Source organism: Lepidochelys kempii, chromosome 5 (assembly GCF_965140265.1).
Source record: "Lepidochelys kempii isolate rLepKem1 chromosome 5, rLepKem1.hap2, whole genome shotgun sequence".
In the NCBI taxonomy this organism is placed as follows: domain Eukaryota; kingdom Metazoa; phylum Chordata; order Testudines; family Cheloniidae; genus Lepidochelys; species Lepidochelys kempii.
Window position 1 is genome coordinate 103,706,984 of NC_133260.1, and position 16,405 is coordinate 103,723,388.

Here is a 16,405-nt window from a genome sequence, read left to right on the forward strand (position 1 = left end):
TGTTCCAGCTATGCCCACTTCTGCCCCTGGTACTCTACACTTTGGACCAGGGAAACTGGTGCAAGGGCCAGCTGTTATGGCTTCACACCTTCTGAGAGCTTAACTCCCTATGTCCCCCACTGGGAGAATTCTCAGCTGACCAAATATGGCCAGTGTTAAGGTCCTTTGCACCTCCTGGGCAGCAGAAAGGGACCAGATCCAGGGAGAGAATTTGGCTCCAGATTTCATTTTTGATCCAATACACTACATGCAAATGCAATGAAATACTCTAGTTCAAAATTTTTGAGCAGTTAACCACCTTCTATTTGTTGTTTTTGGCCATCTTTTTGTGGAGTTCAGATATCTGCCATAGGTTAAAAGAGATTCCCTATGAGCGCTGCTTGCTTTCTGTATGTATAAAGCATTCTTGTCCACCGATGTTTTTCCTATCACCAAGAAATTAGATTGCTGACTATACCATGTGTGCACTGTGGATAAAACAGTTACTAAAAAAAGTCACTGCACAAGCCAGTAAGATGGAATCAGTTATGCAATATCCTTGCAGTAAGTTAGGAATTAAAGCAATGTGAAAATGTGGGTGGTTTTAATATGTTTAATTCCAAATAATTTAACAGTTGATTTTTCTCCACTGATTATAATTCTCTCTGCCTTGCACTTGTAGTCTTTCTTTGAGGCAGCAAGCATGATGAGCCAGCTTTCTTACAAGCACTTGGTATTAAATTATGGAGTTTGTGTCTGTGGAGAGGAGAGTAAGTAAAATCAAATATATTTATATAATTTCAAGCAGTTCTCATTACAGTTTCTGTTCCTGATATTGTGTAAAAATCTGCTGCGAAATTTATTTACATCCTAGTCGTACAGGGGTGGCTCAGCAGGCATTCATGGGAAAGAGTGACAGTTACTCCTGGGGGAATTCTGTACCACTGTGCATGCACAGAATTTATGCCCCTCCTTTCCCCCGCTCCCCCGGCAGAGTTCTTTGCTTCCCTGCAGAAAAATGACTTTCCGACAGGGAAGCCACAAGAGCGGTCATGTGACCCTCCCAAGCAGTATGTTTTGGGTGCTCAGGGCAGCCAGCAAAGAGGTAAATCACTGTGGGGCAGGAGGTGGGACTGGGGAAGACTTGGCTGGTGGCTTCTACCCTGCGCTGTGCTCAGTTGCTAGTCCCAGCTGCGCTGGGGCTGGGAAGGATGGGGCTTCCTCTTCCCCTGCGTGGCATCTGGGGTGGGGTCAGACCCATGGCCAGATTTTTCCCCTGGCTGCAAGAAGTTCTGCAAACTCCCCCTGCTTCCTGCACCCATCACTCCTCAGCTCCAGGGGGAAGGATCCCTGTAGAGGGAGCTGCTGCCCCATCCGCCTAACCCCTGTGCATCCAGACCTCCTCATACCCAGACCCTCCTGCCGAGCCTCATCCCCCATGCACTCAGGACCCCCCGCCCCCAAATGAGCCCAACTCCCCCAGCATCTGAACCCCCCACCCAGACCCCCCTGCTGAGCTCTATACCCCCCACACTCAGACCCCCCATGCTGAGACCCAACCAGCTTCATCTGTACCCCCTGCAGAGTCCCATTACTGTTGCATCCAGAACCCCCCAACAAGCCCCTGTGCATCCAGATCCACCCTGCACGTGGATCCCCCCACTGATCCGCCCGCACCCAGATTGCCCCTCATAGAACCCTCTCAACCCATATCTGGATCCCCCCATTAAGCCCCTCCACACTTGGATCCTGCCTTGCTGAGCCTGCCTGCCCACATAGAGGGTCAGGGCCCTGGGTGTTTTTGGGGCAGGCCCAGTCCTTGCTGTGTCAGGGTTGGGTCAGCCTCACTGCTGGGTCCATGTCCTGGTGGGGAGCTGCACAGTGATCTCCCACCTCTGTGCAGCCAGTGGCCTGCGCTCCCTAATGCCATGCTGGAGTCTCCACATTTATTTGACAAATAAAATTTGCAGAATTTTAAAATATTGTGTACAGAATTTTTATTTTTTGGTGCAGAATTTTTAATTTTTTGTCACTCAGGAGTGACATCAGCAAGCATCATCGGAAATTTGCAAGGGTTGTGGGAATATGCAGTGTAACCTTTGTGAAGGATTTGCTAATACATCTGTAGAGACTGGCAAAGGCTTTTGAGAGCCAGCTTTTCAAAATCAGCTGACAAAATGGTTTCCACAATTTGTCCACCTGCATTTGCATGTCCATAGTGATCAGTGGTGAGCATAGGTGCCTTATTGTTCAAGCAAATTACCATTTGCCCTGCAAAAAGTCTTGACTGTTACCCTTTGCACATGACCAAATGCTGGTTTTGTGGGGACAAATACAATTTTGGAAGGAGTAGTTTAGGCTACCAGTTCTGAAAATGTGGCCCATTATTTCAGAAACTCTGCCCCTCTACTTCCTTCCCTCCAGTAAAAAATCATCCTCGGAACTGTATATGGGTATGTAGCATGTCCTTAGTAACTTTTTTAAAGCAACTTCAGATTGTTGTTCTAGATTTTATTTATGTATTCCCCTCATATGCCAGGCTTTTATATCAGCTAATTCTCCTGTTTTTGTATGCGTATATTGTCTTAAGGTAGATTAGTGTTAGTAGATCCCTTATCTTGGGATCATTTTTTACCTTCCACTCCTTTTACTCAGACCATAGGCATAGAGGACAGGTTTTGCTAAATAAACTTTGGGTTTTTGTTTGTTTTTTTCATGTGGCTTTTCTAAGTTATTTTAGCTTCATGTTGTTTTCTTTCTATGATTCCCATTTTTTAACAAAATAAAACATTTTATAATAACAGTAAGTGTCGGAATCCTTTTTTTGTTTGATCATGGGAGTAATGAAGAGCTCAACATTCTGCAAGATGTCTCCTGAATTCAGTTAAAGGGGATCTGCAATGATTTTGTAAGCAAAGTTGTTTAAGATCCTAAATCCTACTTATCTGCATCATAAAATGTAAATGCCCATATATTTTCCTTGACTGCTCAAAAAAGCCTTATCCTTGTTTTGCAGCTTGGCTAGAGCTTTCATGATGAGAGAAACAGCATGAAATAAATAGTATAAATCAATGGTTCTCAACTTTTCCCATACTGGGACCCACTATCCCATTTAGCAATGTAGGAGGGCAGGACTCCGCAGGTTGAGAACAATAGCCCTTCTGTTTGTGTTTGATTCTCAAAGTTATTTTAACATCATTTTGTGGGGTGGAAAGGGATCGTTTTAAATTGCTGGATGTCAAGTAATTTTATTTTAATAATTACTAAAAATATTTAGTCCAGAGAAACAAGAAATGGTAGGCCAGCTCTTACTAATTGTTTCTCTTATTGCCAACTAAGGGATGTGACTCCTGCTTCTTAGTCGCATGGGGGGAGGAAGGAGGGGAAAATGTACCTTACTGACTACGATGATCAAGACCAAGAAAAATAATCACAATCACTTACTATGTTTGTTTTATTATTATAGAAAGGAAAACAAACATTAAACAAAACAATACAAATGACAGAATACAAGTGATAGACTAGTGGCTTCTCTTACAAACTCTTCTCCACAGATAGTCATACAGAGCTTTTAACAGAGATTAAATTCTTTAGAGTCAATCACCTTTGGGGGTGCTTTTCTCTTGATAAGTTAAGACCAAAGTATATTGTTTCCCCAAATTAGCCTCTTGTACAGGAATACATGGTCTAACCATCTGGTGATTAACAGGAGAAACAGTTAGACAGGGTAGGTGAGGTAATATCTTGTATTGGATCAATAATAAAAGATATCAATCACCCACTTTGTGTTTCTAATATCCTGGGACCGACATGGCTACAACTACACTGCATAGGAGAAACAGTAATATAAGTTACACCAGCATTTTCATATCCCAATAAAATTATTACAAGAGTTTAAAGTTAATCCCTTAGTCTTAGTTAACTTTCTCTCACCAAAAAGAAAAGGAGTACTTGTGGCACCTTAGGGACTAACAAATTTATCTGAACATAAGCTTTCGTGAGCTGAAGCAAGCTGTAGCTCACGAAAGCTTATGCTCAGATAAATTTGTTAGTCTCTAAGGTGCCACAAGTACTCCTTTTCTTTTTGCGAATACAGACTAACACGGCTGCTACTCTGAAACCTTTCTCTCGCCAGTCGATGTTGAAGGCTCGGGGAGGTATCCTTGGGTTGGTTTATTCTTGAGTCTTCTCTGTCTATGGCAGCTTGCTTGTGGAGTGCTATTTTGAGCAGGATAGCTGAGGGTATGTGTGAGAGAAAGGGTGCTCACTTCAGAGTTTTTATACCCTTCTCCTTCCAATTTTCATGACATTATAGTAAAACACTCCTCTTTCAGGCTTGTTTAGATTCAAAGTTGATTGCTGTTGCTCTTTGGTTGGCTTCATACCTTGGGGGTCGGCTTAGGTGACACCTTCAGCTTCTGAAGTGCAGCATTTCTTTCTGCCTTTGTGCTTTGGGACAGGAAAGATCTATTCCAGATAACTTTTAAAATTAGGTTTAACTCTTTTTATTCAGTCCATTTTCTGAGATTCTTTCAGTTTTGTTAGCATTTGACAGGAAATTAAATTCTGTTCTTCAAATAGTCCATATACTCTTTTTTTAATAGAAAAGTTTTTAGTTGTCAGAACAGTCTTCTTAAATTTAAATAACTCTTACAAAGTCTTGAACTTATATAATTAAAAATTGTTGACTTTGGAAAGATTATTCTGGTCTTCTGCAGTTGGTTTCAGGGTTTGCCACTGCCAGTAATTAATTCCTCAATAATATAAATATTCTGTACTTAAATGGCTTTTTACACTACTTTAGCAAGGTTATTAGATTCCATGTTAGTACATAAAGCTTTTTACCATTTACATAGCAATAACATTAGATGCTGTAGTTAGAGCTTTGCATTTATCTAACATATCTGTAAGAATACATTTCACAAAGATGTTTTGTTTATTTCTTAAATGTTGAAATGACAAAGTTTAAAACTTCTCCATATACACATGGTTTATCTCTAAAGTTCTTAAGAACAGAAGCAGGTTTTCTTGCAAGAGAGGGTAAGGATTGGTAGAGCCGACTTTACCTATTTGTATTGCTCTGATAACACACCCTACATCCCTTTTTACTATTATGCCTCTACTTAAAACATAAATGTTTTATATGATCTGTTTTCTTTAAGTGTGCTTGTCCTTGGAAAATAGAAGTAGAAACCTTCTGGGATTTCTGTGATTAGCTTTCATATTTTGTAACATAATTTTACATATGTATTGTTATACTTCCAAGCACCCTGGCTATAGCATTCTTGTAGCTGTATCTTAATATTCAGTAAATATTCTCCTTGATTTCCCAGTTCACTTGTGGTGGTGTTAGCATACACACTTTCAATGGTTGTATAATGTACTGTATCAGTAGGGAATTTTATCTTCAGATAACTTGTTTATAAGTATAGTAATTCATCTTTAAACTCATAATTAGACTCTGTAGTCTATTTACCTCTAAAGACCTGGGAGATTTACTTATGTAACTTCCTTAGTCTACTGAGAGGAGGCCAGTCCCCTATGTTAGCAACAACTACATTTAGTTCAGATAAGTCTGCTACAGATCTGAGTAAAATTTATTTTGTATAGTTCTGAAAACACTGCATGTTCTTTAAAAGACTAAGTTGCAAGCCAGTTTTTGCGTTATAAAGCAGGAAGCACACTGTGATTACAATAGTTTTCATTGTGTTTGGAGTCCAAATGAGGAACATGAATACAATTGAAAGCAGAAGCTCAGGGTTATTTCACTTCACTTAAAATTATTTGTTTCTAAAAAAAGTAAACCACTGAAACAGTGGCAACCATGCAGCTGGCTTCCTGGGTCCTTGACTAGAAGACTATTTAGGCAAGTGTTGCCAGATTAATACAGGCAGGCTGTGGGGAAAGGGCCTCTTCTTATGGCTGTGCTATACAAGATAAGCTATTAGCACAGTTTGTTTTCAGAGGGGAACTTCTGTTGTTCCAACAAAGAATGTGTTTCAGTAGCAGAACCAACAACACTTCAATTCAGCAGGATGAAACTTTAGATTTTAAAAAAGAAGAAAGTTTGTAAACAACTGCAAAGTGACTGAGTTGAAATGATTGTTTTATTAATGCAATAGGACATTGATACACTTATACATTATGATGCTAACTTGAAACCACATTACTTTTATTGTCACAAGGCGGTGGGGGTGTGTGTTAAAATTGGATCTGTTTCTTAGTACAGTGGAGTAGCATCTTATGTGGGGGTTAGGTTCTAAAGTCCGCGCATAAGGCGAAAATCGCATATAGTCAAAATTACCCTTGAAAATCCCTTAAATTGCCCATAAAGTACAGTATACTGTACATGGTTTTGTGTATACAACCCTGTACAGTAATATGCATAATGTATACAGTATTGTACAGTATATAATAGAGTACATATGCAAAATATAATTTTATAGTGCTATATTTTTAATTACAGGGGGGAAATTACAGGGGGTCGTCAGGGCTTGATGTTGATCCAGGTGACGGAGAGCGAGTCGTAGACGAAGTGGTTGGCTCTGGTTCAGCTCGAGAAGTTGATTGCATAGGCTCATCTGCTGCTGGTTGTTTTTCCTTGAAAAACATGGTGATCAGCAACTGTCGCTGTTGTCTCTTGAGCTGCTCAAACATTTCTTGATACGGTCTCAAATAGTCCGTAATACTACATGTGATTTTGAGGCTTCGTTCCATAGAGGGATCGTATTCAGGTGTTTCGCTGCTTGGAACACTTCAGCAAATTTATGAAGATTCCATCTTGCTGGCTCTTCCTGTTCTTCGTCATCATCTTCGTCTCCTGTAGGCGATTTTATCAGTTCCTCTCACTCTTTGTTAGTCAATGTTTCTCTATGGTTCTCAATTAATTCTTCAGTTTCTTCCTCAAGAATGTCGACGAAGCCATCACCACCTGCTTGCCTGGCCACCTGAACAATGCGTTTCACTTCTTTGTCAATGGTCGGGAAACCCTTAAAATCATTTACACATTCTTGCCAACATGCATTGACTGTTTCAGGCTTGATTGCATCCATTGCCTGTTTAATACAAGTGATGCAATCGGCAATGTTGAAGGACTTCCAACAGTCCATCACATTAAGATTGGGATCAGCTTCCATAACGTTACATCTCTGTGAGAACGTAAGCCTCGTGTACGTGGCCTTGAAACAGTGAATCACACCTTGGTCGAGAGGTTGGAGGATGGAGGAGTATTGGGGGGGGAGAAAGATGACTTCAACGTCGTTATGCGCAAACTGGAGTGCCGCAGGGTGGCCAGGAGCATTGTCTACAATCAGCAACACTTTAAAGTCAAGTCCTTTCTCTTCAAGGTACCGCTTGACCTCCGGAATGAAACACTTGTGGAACCAATCCAGAAATAATGCTGCTGTCACCCAAGCCTTTTTATTTGATTGCCAGAACACAGGCAGGAGATTTTTGTTCTTGCCTTTTAGGCCACGGGGATTTGCAGCTCCGTGAGCAAGCCCAGCTTTATTAAATGCCCAGCTGCATTGCCACAAAACATCACAGTCACATGGTCTTCAGCTGCTTTGAAGCCAGGGGCTTGTCCTTCTGATTTTGAAATGTAAGTGCAGTTGGGCATTTTTTTCCAGGAGAGCCCAGTCTCGTCAGCATTAAAAACTTGTTCTGGAAGATAGCCCTTTTCTTCTATGATTTTCTTTAATTGTTTGGGGTAGGTTTTTGCTGCCTCTTCATTGGCAGATGCAGCTTCACCAGTAGTCTGCAAGTTTTTGAAGTTGAAGCGGTTCCTAAAACTGTTAAGCCAACCTTGGCTGGCTCTGAATTCCTTCTCATCAGAAGGCTGTCTCTCTTTGGCGGGAGGTTTGAACAGTGCGTAGAGGCTAAGAGCCTTTTCTCGCAATATGTTGCCATCGATAGGCACACGTTTACGGTTCATGTCTTCCAGCCATAAATTTAATGCCTTTTCAGTCTTCACTGAAGTCTTATCACGCACCTGGCTCATCACCTTAGCAGTTATTGGAGCGTTTGATGCAACGGCTTGACGAATTTCTCTCTCTCGAATCTTGATGGCACGGATGCTAGATTAGTTGCGGCCATATTTACGCGCCACGTTGGAGACCGACATACCATCTCCCAATAAGTCCAACACAGCCAGTTTTTCCTCCAGCGTTGGAACAGATCGCTGTTTCTTTGGCTGAGCAGCAGATGAAGTAGTTGGTTTGCGTTTAGGGGCCATGTAAGAAAAATACGTATCTTTAAACACTAGAATCGCACTCAGTGCAGCGAGATGCTCACACTATGAGAGGCACGCAGGAACTGAAACCAACTGAGGGAACAGCAGATTCACGTCTCCCATCTCACGCTCACTCCGGGGTATACGCTCATTGAGTGGAATGGTGGGCGAAATTGCCTGCACTATTTACAGGTTTCTTGTTGTTTTTCTTTTGCCAAGCGCGTATAGTTGAATTTGCAGAAGTTAAATGCGCGTATGATGCAATTCACTTGTAGTAGCAGTACGTTTATAAAACAAGAATGAAAAATTAAACAGTCTGTTTATCTTTTAAACACTTTAAATCAGATATCCTGGTGCAGGAGTATGTCAGATTTGGATCCTTGGACACATATTTGAAAAAGAACAAAAATTCTATCAATATCTTGTGGAAATTGGAAGTTGCCAAACAGTTGGCATTGGCCATGCATTTTCTGGTAAGTCAATTTTTTTCTTTTTTTAGTTTGATAGTCAAATTCATATGCTTATGGTTTATTATCTATACATATTACACACCCACACACACACACACACCCACTATACATTAAAATAACATTATTATGCAGTCAAGCACTCAAAGGTTACGAAATGCCAGAATGAAGGCTGCCTGTTCAACCTAGTTCAGCCCCTTTGTGAGTATGCCTGAAGATAGTCTTTAATTACATGATCACATACTGTTTTTTCCACAGGATCCATGCCTCATTCAGTTCACACAATGGACAATGTTCAGTTAATGAGAAGCTAATTCAATATTTTGTTTTCTCCTTATTGTTCAATGTGTGGACTTAGGCCTAATTTACTGCACACTATTCATATACAACTCTGAAGATAGCATTATTAATTTTGTCATGGGCTTTTCTGTAGCACTTATTGCAGAGGTAAGCAACCTGAGGCCCACGGGCTGTATGCGGCCCGTCAGGGTAATCCGCTGGGAGGCTGTGAGACAGTATTTACATTGACCATCCACAGGCACAGCTGCCCGCAGCTCCCAGTGGCCACAGTTCGCTGTTTCCGGCCAATGGGAGCTGCGGGAAGCAGCAGCCAGCCCGCGCAGCTTCCCACAGCTCCCATTGGAAAGGCGAACCGCGGCCACTGGGAGCTGCAGGCAGCCATGCCTGTGGACAGTCAATGTAAACACTGTCTCATTGCTCGCAAGCGGATTACCCTGACAGGCTGTGTGCGCACTGCAGGTTGCCCGCTACTGGCTTATTCGTATAGTATCTAAGTGCGTCACAAACGTTAATTAATTTATCCTCACAACATCCTTATCCCCATTTTATGGATGGGAAGCTGAGGCACAGAGAGATAAAGGTCAAAAGTGTCCACTAGGGCAGCATTCAACTGTCTTAACCACGAGACCCTCCCTTTATTTTCTGCAATCCCCTACCTCCTTCACTACACACCTTCCAACTTCTGCAACAAATGGGGCAGAGGTCCTAAGAAAAGCAGCCTCCTTTACTGTGAAGTCCTGATTCATGCCCAGAGCAGATGCATCCTATTCACTAAATGAAGCAGCGGTCCTGTGGGGAAAAAAGTATGTGATCATGTAATTAAAGACTATATCATAATGCATACAAATAAGGGAGCTGAATTAAGGTTGCACAGGCAGCCTTAATTCTGGTATTTCCTAACTTCTGAGTGTTTGACTTTGCAACCTTAATAATCTTCTTCTAGTATAACCTTTTGTGTATGATTTCCTAGGTTTTTTTTAAAAAAAGCAAACTGAAAAAACAGAAATTCCATCATATGGTTCATCAGTAGGACTGGAATCTTTAGATCCACCTGACAGACATCTGGCACTAGAGTTAATGGCATAACTGATCACACAGAGGATCACAACCTACTAGTGGTAACCAGCACTAAAGGGAGATGAGACACTCACCTTGATAGTGGATTTCACAGATATTTGCCAGCACCAGAAAACTGGTGAGACTCAGCTGTCTTGGGTTCCATTCCAGGCTCTGGAGGAGAGTCTGTTCTAGTGGGCACAGATTTTTGCACATTCCACCAAGCTGATTTCTTCTGCCCCATCCCCATTAACCTGTCCCTGTCCCTTCTATTTTTCACCCCTGGCTATTTGTGACAGTCCCAATCTCCTTGCCTTCCCAATCCATGGCCCTGGTCCTCAGGCTTCTCATCCCAGTACCTGTCTTCTTTTCCCCAGCCATCTCCTGCTCTAAGTTTTCTTTCAGAGTCAGAATCTCTCCTCCTCTCCACATGCAGTCCCAGGCTTCTTGCCCAACTAATCCAAGTTTCCCCCTCCAACTCCCAGTCCCGGTTTTTCTCCTCCAGTCCCAGTCTCACTAGACTCCTTGTCCCAATCTACTCCTTTCTCTCTTGCAATCCGGATGACTTCCCCCTCTGTGCTGCCTGGGTGCCATAGGAGGCATAGGAGAGGCATATTGAGGCATAGGAGAGACAGGCCCTGCTTTCAGTTCTAGCTCCCAGCCCCATCCTAGCCCCTTCACGGTTCAGAGTAGCAGTTACAGGGAAAGCTCTTCTGAGCCTTCATAGCCCTGAGCCGGAGCATGCTCAGCTAATCTGTGGGGATGATGCATGCACAGTTTAGTTAGCACTAGGAGCAGTGAGAGGCTCCAGCACGCTCGGTGAGGATGCAGTCGGTGGAGATTTTAGCTGTTAATGTTGAAGAAGTCTTTACTGCATGTGCAAACAGCGATTTTTTTCAAAGGCTTATAACTTGGGAAAATTTGGGTGGATTTTCATGAGGATGGCAAAAGTTACATCTCTGACACACATGCCACCCTGCCAAATTTCAAGTCCCAGCTCCAAAGCGCAGAGGCAGTATAGCATTTCAGGTGAAATGTCTTAATTTTTTTAACGTGGGCAAAGTAATGTATATTTTCTTATCCTTCTCAAAAACAACTGAACCATTTTGGCTGAAATTTTCCAAAAAAAATTGAGCCTGAGACACACATCGGGCATGAAAAATTTCATCCCTGACAGTTAAAGTTTCATAAAGTTATAAGCAACTGAGCATAGGACCTTATAATAGGAAGTATTGGGCAACCTTAATAATGGACGGTGCTACCAGCCCTGCCTATAATTAAGGGCTGATCTGTGAGCAGCATTCCTACTGAAGTTAAAAGGGACTTGAAAGCAGAAGAGGGGACAGAATTAGTCCCATCTGAGGGTTAGCCACTTACAAGATTCTCGGCCAAATTCTGCTCTCAGACACACGCAGGTTGCTCCCATTTCAGTCAAGGATGTTAGTGTCAATGGTCTACGTTATTTTTCTCCTTCTTAATCTCTCCTCTTGTGTCCTACTATTCTTCTACTTTCTCCCTCCCTTCCTCTAAATCTTCTATCCGGACTATGTTCTTCACTTCTCTGTTACTCTGTTGGTGTCATTCCTTCTCTCATGCTGCTCCATAAGCAGCTCTTATTTTGTCCTGTTTTGTTTGCCAAGTGGTCCATTCTCTCCTCTTTTTGAAATCCCAACTTAAAAATAACTTCTTCCAGGAATCATGCCTACCATTCCCCCCCCCCCATCTCCCTATGCTCAATATAAATGACCTTCTAATAATGTTGATAGCTAACCACCAGTGAAAGCTACTGCCTTTTTTGAATTACTAATATACTTCAGGCCTTATTTGATATCTGCCTAGCTGTAGAACATATATTAAAGCTATCTGAATTAGAAATCTAGATAGATAATGGACATAATTTAACCATTAGTTAAATTTTCTAACCAGTTGGAGAGGAATTAATGGTGTCATTTTATTTGTGCCTGCCATATGCAATCTGTTTAATTTCCTAGACTAACACTTTCTTTTAAATGCCTTCTGGTTTTTACCTGTTTATTTACATAAAAATGTATTTGTCTTTATCAGGAAGATAAAAGCCTGGTTCATGGGAATGTATGTGCAAAAAATATCTTGCTTATCAGAGAAGAAGATAGGAAGTCTGGAAACCTTCCATTTATCAAGCTTAGTGATCCTGGCATCAGCATGACAGTTTTGCCAAAAGACAGTAAGTCTTGGAGTCAACTGTCTGGGCTATTGTTTGTAACATTGAAAATATTTGTATTTTTATTCCTCCAACCTCTCATTGTACTGACTGTTTATTGTGATATAAGCTCCTCCAGCCTTTCTCCAGTCCCTAAAACACCATCCCAGACAGCAGTTAAAACTGCATCTTATCAACAAATGGCTATAGGAAACAGTCAAAATTTTCTGCTGGGTGGTTTTGTTTGGTTTTAAATAAGTCTGTACAAGAATACGAACCGGTTAAAATGGTACATTAGGAAGACTGGCATTTCAACACAGATTACTGTATGTTCTAAACAAAACATCTTTTCCAAAGGGATGTTTGACCATGCTGTAATGTGGCATGACTCAGTCTACTGTACTTGTGGCATACTGCTGGATTAGTAGTCACTGCAGGTCAGGATTCAAGTGCTTTATTATAGTAATGTGGAGAAGTTTAGAGAACATATGGAAAGCCCAGCATTTTCAAAAGTAACCAGGGATTTTCAGGTGCCCAATTTGAAACTGCAGAAACCTGATTTTCAAAACCATCCCCAATGCATCTCAGGCTGGGCACCTGGAATCACTGCACTCTTGAAAATGATGACCTATATATCTATAATATGCTGCTGTTCTGTCACTTTTACAAGCTGTGAAATGCTTTCAAATGGAGTAAAAATATTAGTAATAGGACAACATGCGCAAGTGGATGCATCTGATTATTGACTATTAGATGGATAGATTTCTCCCCTTTTTTGTCTTTTTAAAGTGACACTGTCAGGTGACAATTCATATATTCTTAAACAGGTTTCCTTAGCCGTGTTACAAATAACACCTTAGATTATTCAAATTGGAAGTATTTTTAAAATTTAAGGTACCAGTCTTCATTGATACTGTTTACTTTTGGGGGGGGGTCTGGGGGGGCTATGTTCAGCTTGGAAGATGAAAACAGACTAATTCATTTTGGCTTTAATCATATATTAATCATATATTTGGCTTTATAGTTTATATATGGTGGCAGGATGCTGCAACCTTCGGAATGCAAGCAGTGTAGTGTGATGGTGATGTTATCCAATAAACTTTCCACTGAATTTTTTAAAAGTTGCAACATTTCTTTTGATGGCAGTCTTTTGTGAACTTAATTTCAAAAATCCTAAATCTTGGGTCTAAACTGATCTGACAGTATCCTTTTAGCTTGTTCCCCAATCAGTTTTAGTTTTGATCAAATAATGAAGATTCAAACAGATGAATTCCTGTGTGTGCACACTGCTGCTTGTTGCAGAGTCAGCATGTTGCGCCTCATCTGAAAACTGCTAAGCGTATGCCTCTGATTTTTCACCCTCTCAATCTTGTGTGGGAACTACTGTTCCTTGATAGTGGGAAAGGGCATTCATGTCAGAGCAGCAACACGATGTAGAAATTCCTTAGATCTGGCTTCATGGGGCTATAAAGAGAAGACAGTCAATGAACTTTTAAAATTAGAAGCAATGATACTTCATCCTAGTTACAAGTTCATCATTTGTGCGTGTGTCATTTAGCATTTACTATTGAAGAACAGGAACTTGAGAAGAGTTGAAGTATTTCATTCTAAAAAAATAAGGGAATTGTAGAAATTCAAACTTTTACTAATTCTAATGTGTTTAAGTAGAATTTGGAGATAAAAGTAGACACTTCAGTATTATTTGTGACCTGTTGTGTTTTCATGATTACATAGTTCTTCTTGAAAGGATACCCTGGGTCCCACCTGAATGCATTGAAAATCCCAAACAGCTAAGCTTAGCAACAGACAAGTGGAGTTTTGGTACCACTTTATGGGAAATCTGCAGTGGGGGAGACAAGCCCCTTGGTGCACTGGATTCTCCCAGAGTAAGTATTGGCAAGTAGCGTTGTTTGTTACTGTACCTGTGAATACCATGTTTCTTTGTTGACTATACTTTCTAGTCACCCTTAAAATGCTTTTTAGTGCAGTATCACATTGGGTCTTGCAGAGAGTCCCAACCCCAAATTATCCAATGCAGAAGCGTTTACAGTTATAAAAATGTCTCCAAAAATAGAATACAACTTTAAAAATTTCCAGAATTATTGCTCCGTAATATTGCAGGTCTTTTCTGCAGGCATATTTAGTCCATCTCTCTTGAAAATCATCAGGAGAGTCCCCTAAACACAAAACCCAACCCTTTTTGGAGCTTTATACAAACTCACTTGTACCCATCACAGAAGCCTAATCTTGCCTGTGGCGGCTGCTGCTATAATTTCCCAATAGTTCCCTCAATGAGCTCATTTAATAACACATTCCTAGCAGAGCCACTGGATAGACACTTACCTGGAAGGAGAAACGTCTGAGATACTAGCCCCCTCTGACTCATCCACACTCTCTCATAATCAGAATGAGGCTCTTACAGCTAGAGACAGAACTCAGCCAGCCCACAGGTGGGCAAAACTTTCTTACTGTTCCATCCTAGTTAGGCTGCACAGAATCACGTGCGCAAAGAAAATAAATTGGTCTTTCTCGTTTAAACCAGAAATGGCTGTTCTGCCACAGATACCATGTTTGTCACAAAGCTGCTGAGAATGCTATTATATGCTAAAGCATCTTGTATATCTTTAATCCTAGAAGTTACAGTTTTATGAAGATAGGCACCAGCTTCCTGCTCCAAACTGGACAGAACTAGCAAATCTTATAAACAACTGTATGGATTATGAGCCAGATTTCAGACTTTCTTTCAGAGCCATTATACGTGATCTTAACAGCTTGTTCACGCCAGGTAAGCTCATGAAGAAAAGGGAATGGATTTTTGGTAGAAGATTGTGAACTCTTTGGGGCAGGAGCTGTTGTTTTTTTTCTGTGTCCACAGAATGCCTAGAATAATGGGATCCTGGTCCAAGGCACTACCAGAATATAAACAACAGAAATTATAATGAATATATTTTATTGTTTTCCAGTTTGCTATTAAAAGTGAATTTTACTGGGGGATCACCCAAAACATTTTCATTGTATTATAAATATTTATTTCAAATATATTGGCAAGATTGCACGCCTAGCTTCTTAGTGAAGCACATTATATCAATGATCCTTGTACTTTCTCCCAGGTGCTGGGATAAATACTGCTAAACTTGCTACTGTTCCTGCAGACTTACTCTCTGGTTACCAAATGCCCTTCTGATTTTTGAATGTTGTCCCCCCCTAGAAAAGGGGCCATTGCACAGTAGGTGTTATAGTTAAACCAGCAAGGATTGGTTTGCAAAAATGCATGTTTGAAAATTCTTAAGAGAAGGGTCACTATTAGTCAGCTGTCAAGACCAGTCTCTCTTTTTTTTTTTTTTTTTTTTTTTGGCCCAGCAGCATCCAGAGTGTCACTCCAATTTGCTGGTTTGTCATTCTTTATGGCAGCAACATAGTATCTAATATTTATTTAGGAAACTGAGTACAATACACTGTTTATGTCTATCCAGAGCATAATAGAATATTGAGAGGAGAGGGGAGCATGTCAGCAAAATGACAACATTTGCCCTTTCATCATTTTTTTGTTTGTTTTTTGTTTGTTTGTTTGTTTTTGCCCAGATTATGAGCTATTGACAGAAAATGACATGTTGCCAAACATGAGGATTGGTGCTCTTGGGTTTTCTGGGGCATTTGAAGACAGGGACCCAACGCAATTTGAAGAGAGACACCTTAAGTTCTTACAGCAACTTGGCAAGGTAGGAAGCTTTGAACTCTAATTGGCTGAAAGAAATAAGGTTACTTAGGTGTAACTGAGGTTCTTCGAGATGACTCTGCATGTTCTCATTAATGGGTGATTAGCCACTTGGAAGGAAGTTTTGAAATCTAAGGCCTGGTCTGCACTAAAAAATTAGGTCGGTTTAACTACGTCTGTCAGGCATGTGAAAAATCCACACCCTGAGCGGTGTTGTTAAGCTGACCTAAGTCCCCCTGTCAACAGCACTAGGTTGACAGAAGCGTTCTTCCATCAACCTAGCTACTGCCTCTTGGGAAGATGAATTACCGATGCTGCTGGGAAAACCCCTCCGGTTGGTGTAGATAGCATCTTCAAGGAAGCACTACAGCAGCGCAGCTGTGCTGCTGTAGCGTTTCAAGTGTAGACAAGCCCTAAGTGGTTGGAAGAACCCCACCTTTCAATTGCCTCCCGGTGATTTCTTATACATTATTTTCACT

The 16,405-nt window shown here is 41.1% G+C and overlaps 1 protein-coding gene across 13 annotated transcripts in view; it reads left to right on the forward strand.

Moving 5' to 3' along the window:
• JAK2 (Janus kinase 2) overlaps positions 1-16,405 on the forward strand; it is a 159,146-nt gene that overhangs the window by 105,237 nt on the left and 37,504 nt on the right. For all 13 annotated transcript variants that reach the window (XM_073345260.1, XM_073345264.1, XM_073345267.1 and 10 more), the window contains 6 exons: positions 662-749; positions 8,555-8,682; positions 12,097-12,235; positions 13,946-14,097; positions 14,846-14,996; positions 15,794-15,930. In XM_073345260.1, coding sequence (XP_073201361.1) covers positions 662-749; positions 8,555-8,682; positions 12,097-12,235; positions 13,946-14,097; positions 14,846-14,996; positions 15,794-15,930 — 795 coding nt within the window. The remainder of the gene's footprint in view (positions 1-661; positions 750-8,554; positions 8,683-12,096; positions 12,236-13,945; positions 14,098-14,845; positions 14,997-15,793; positions 15,931-16,405) is intronic.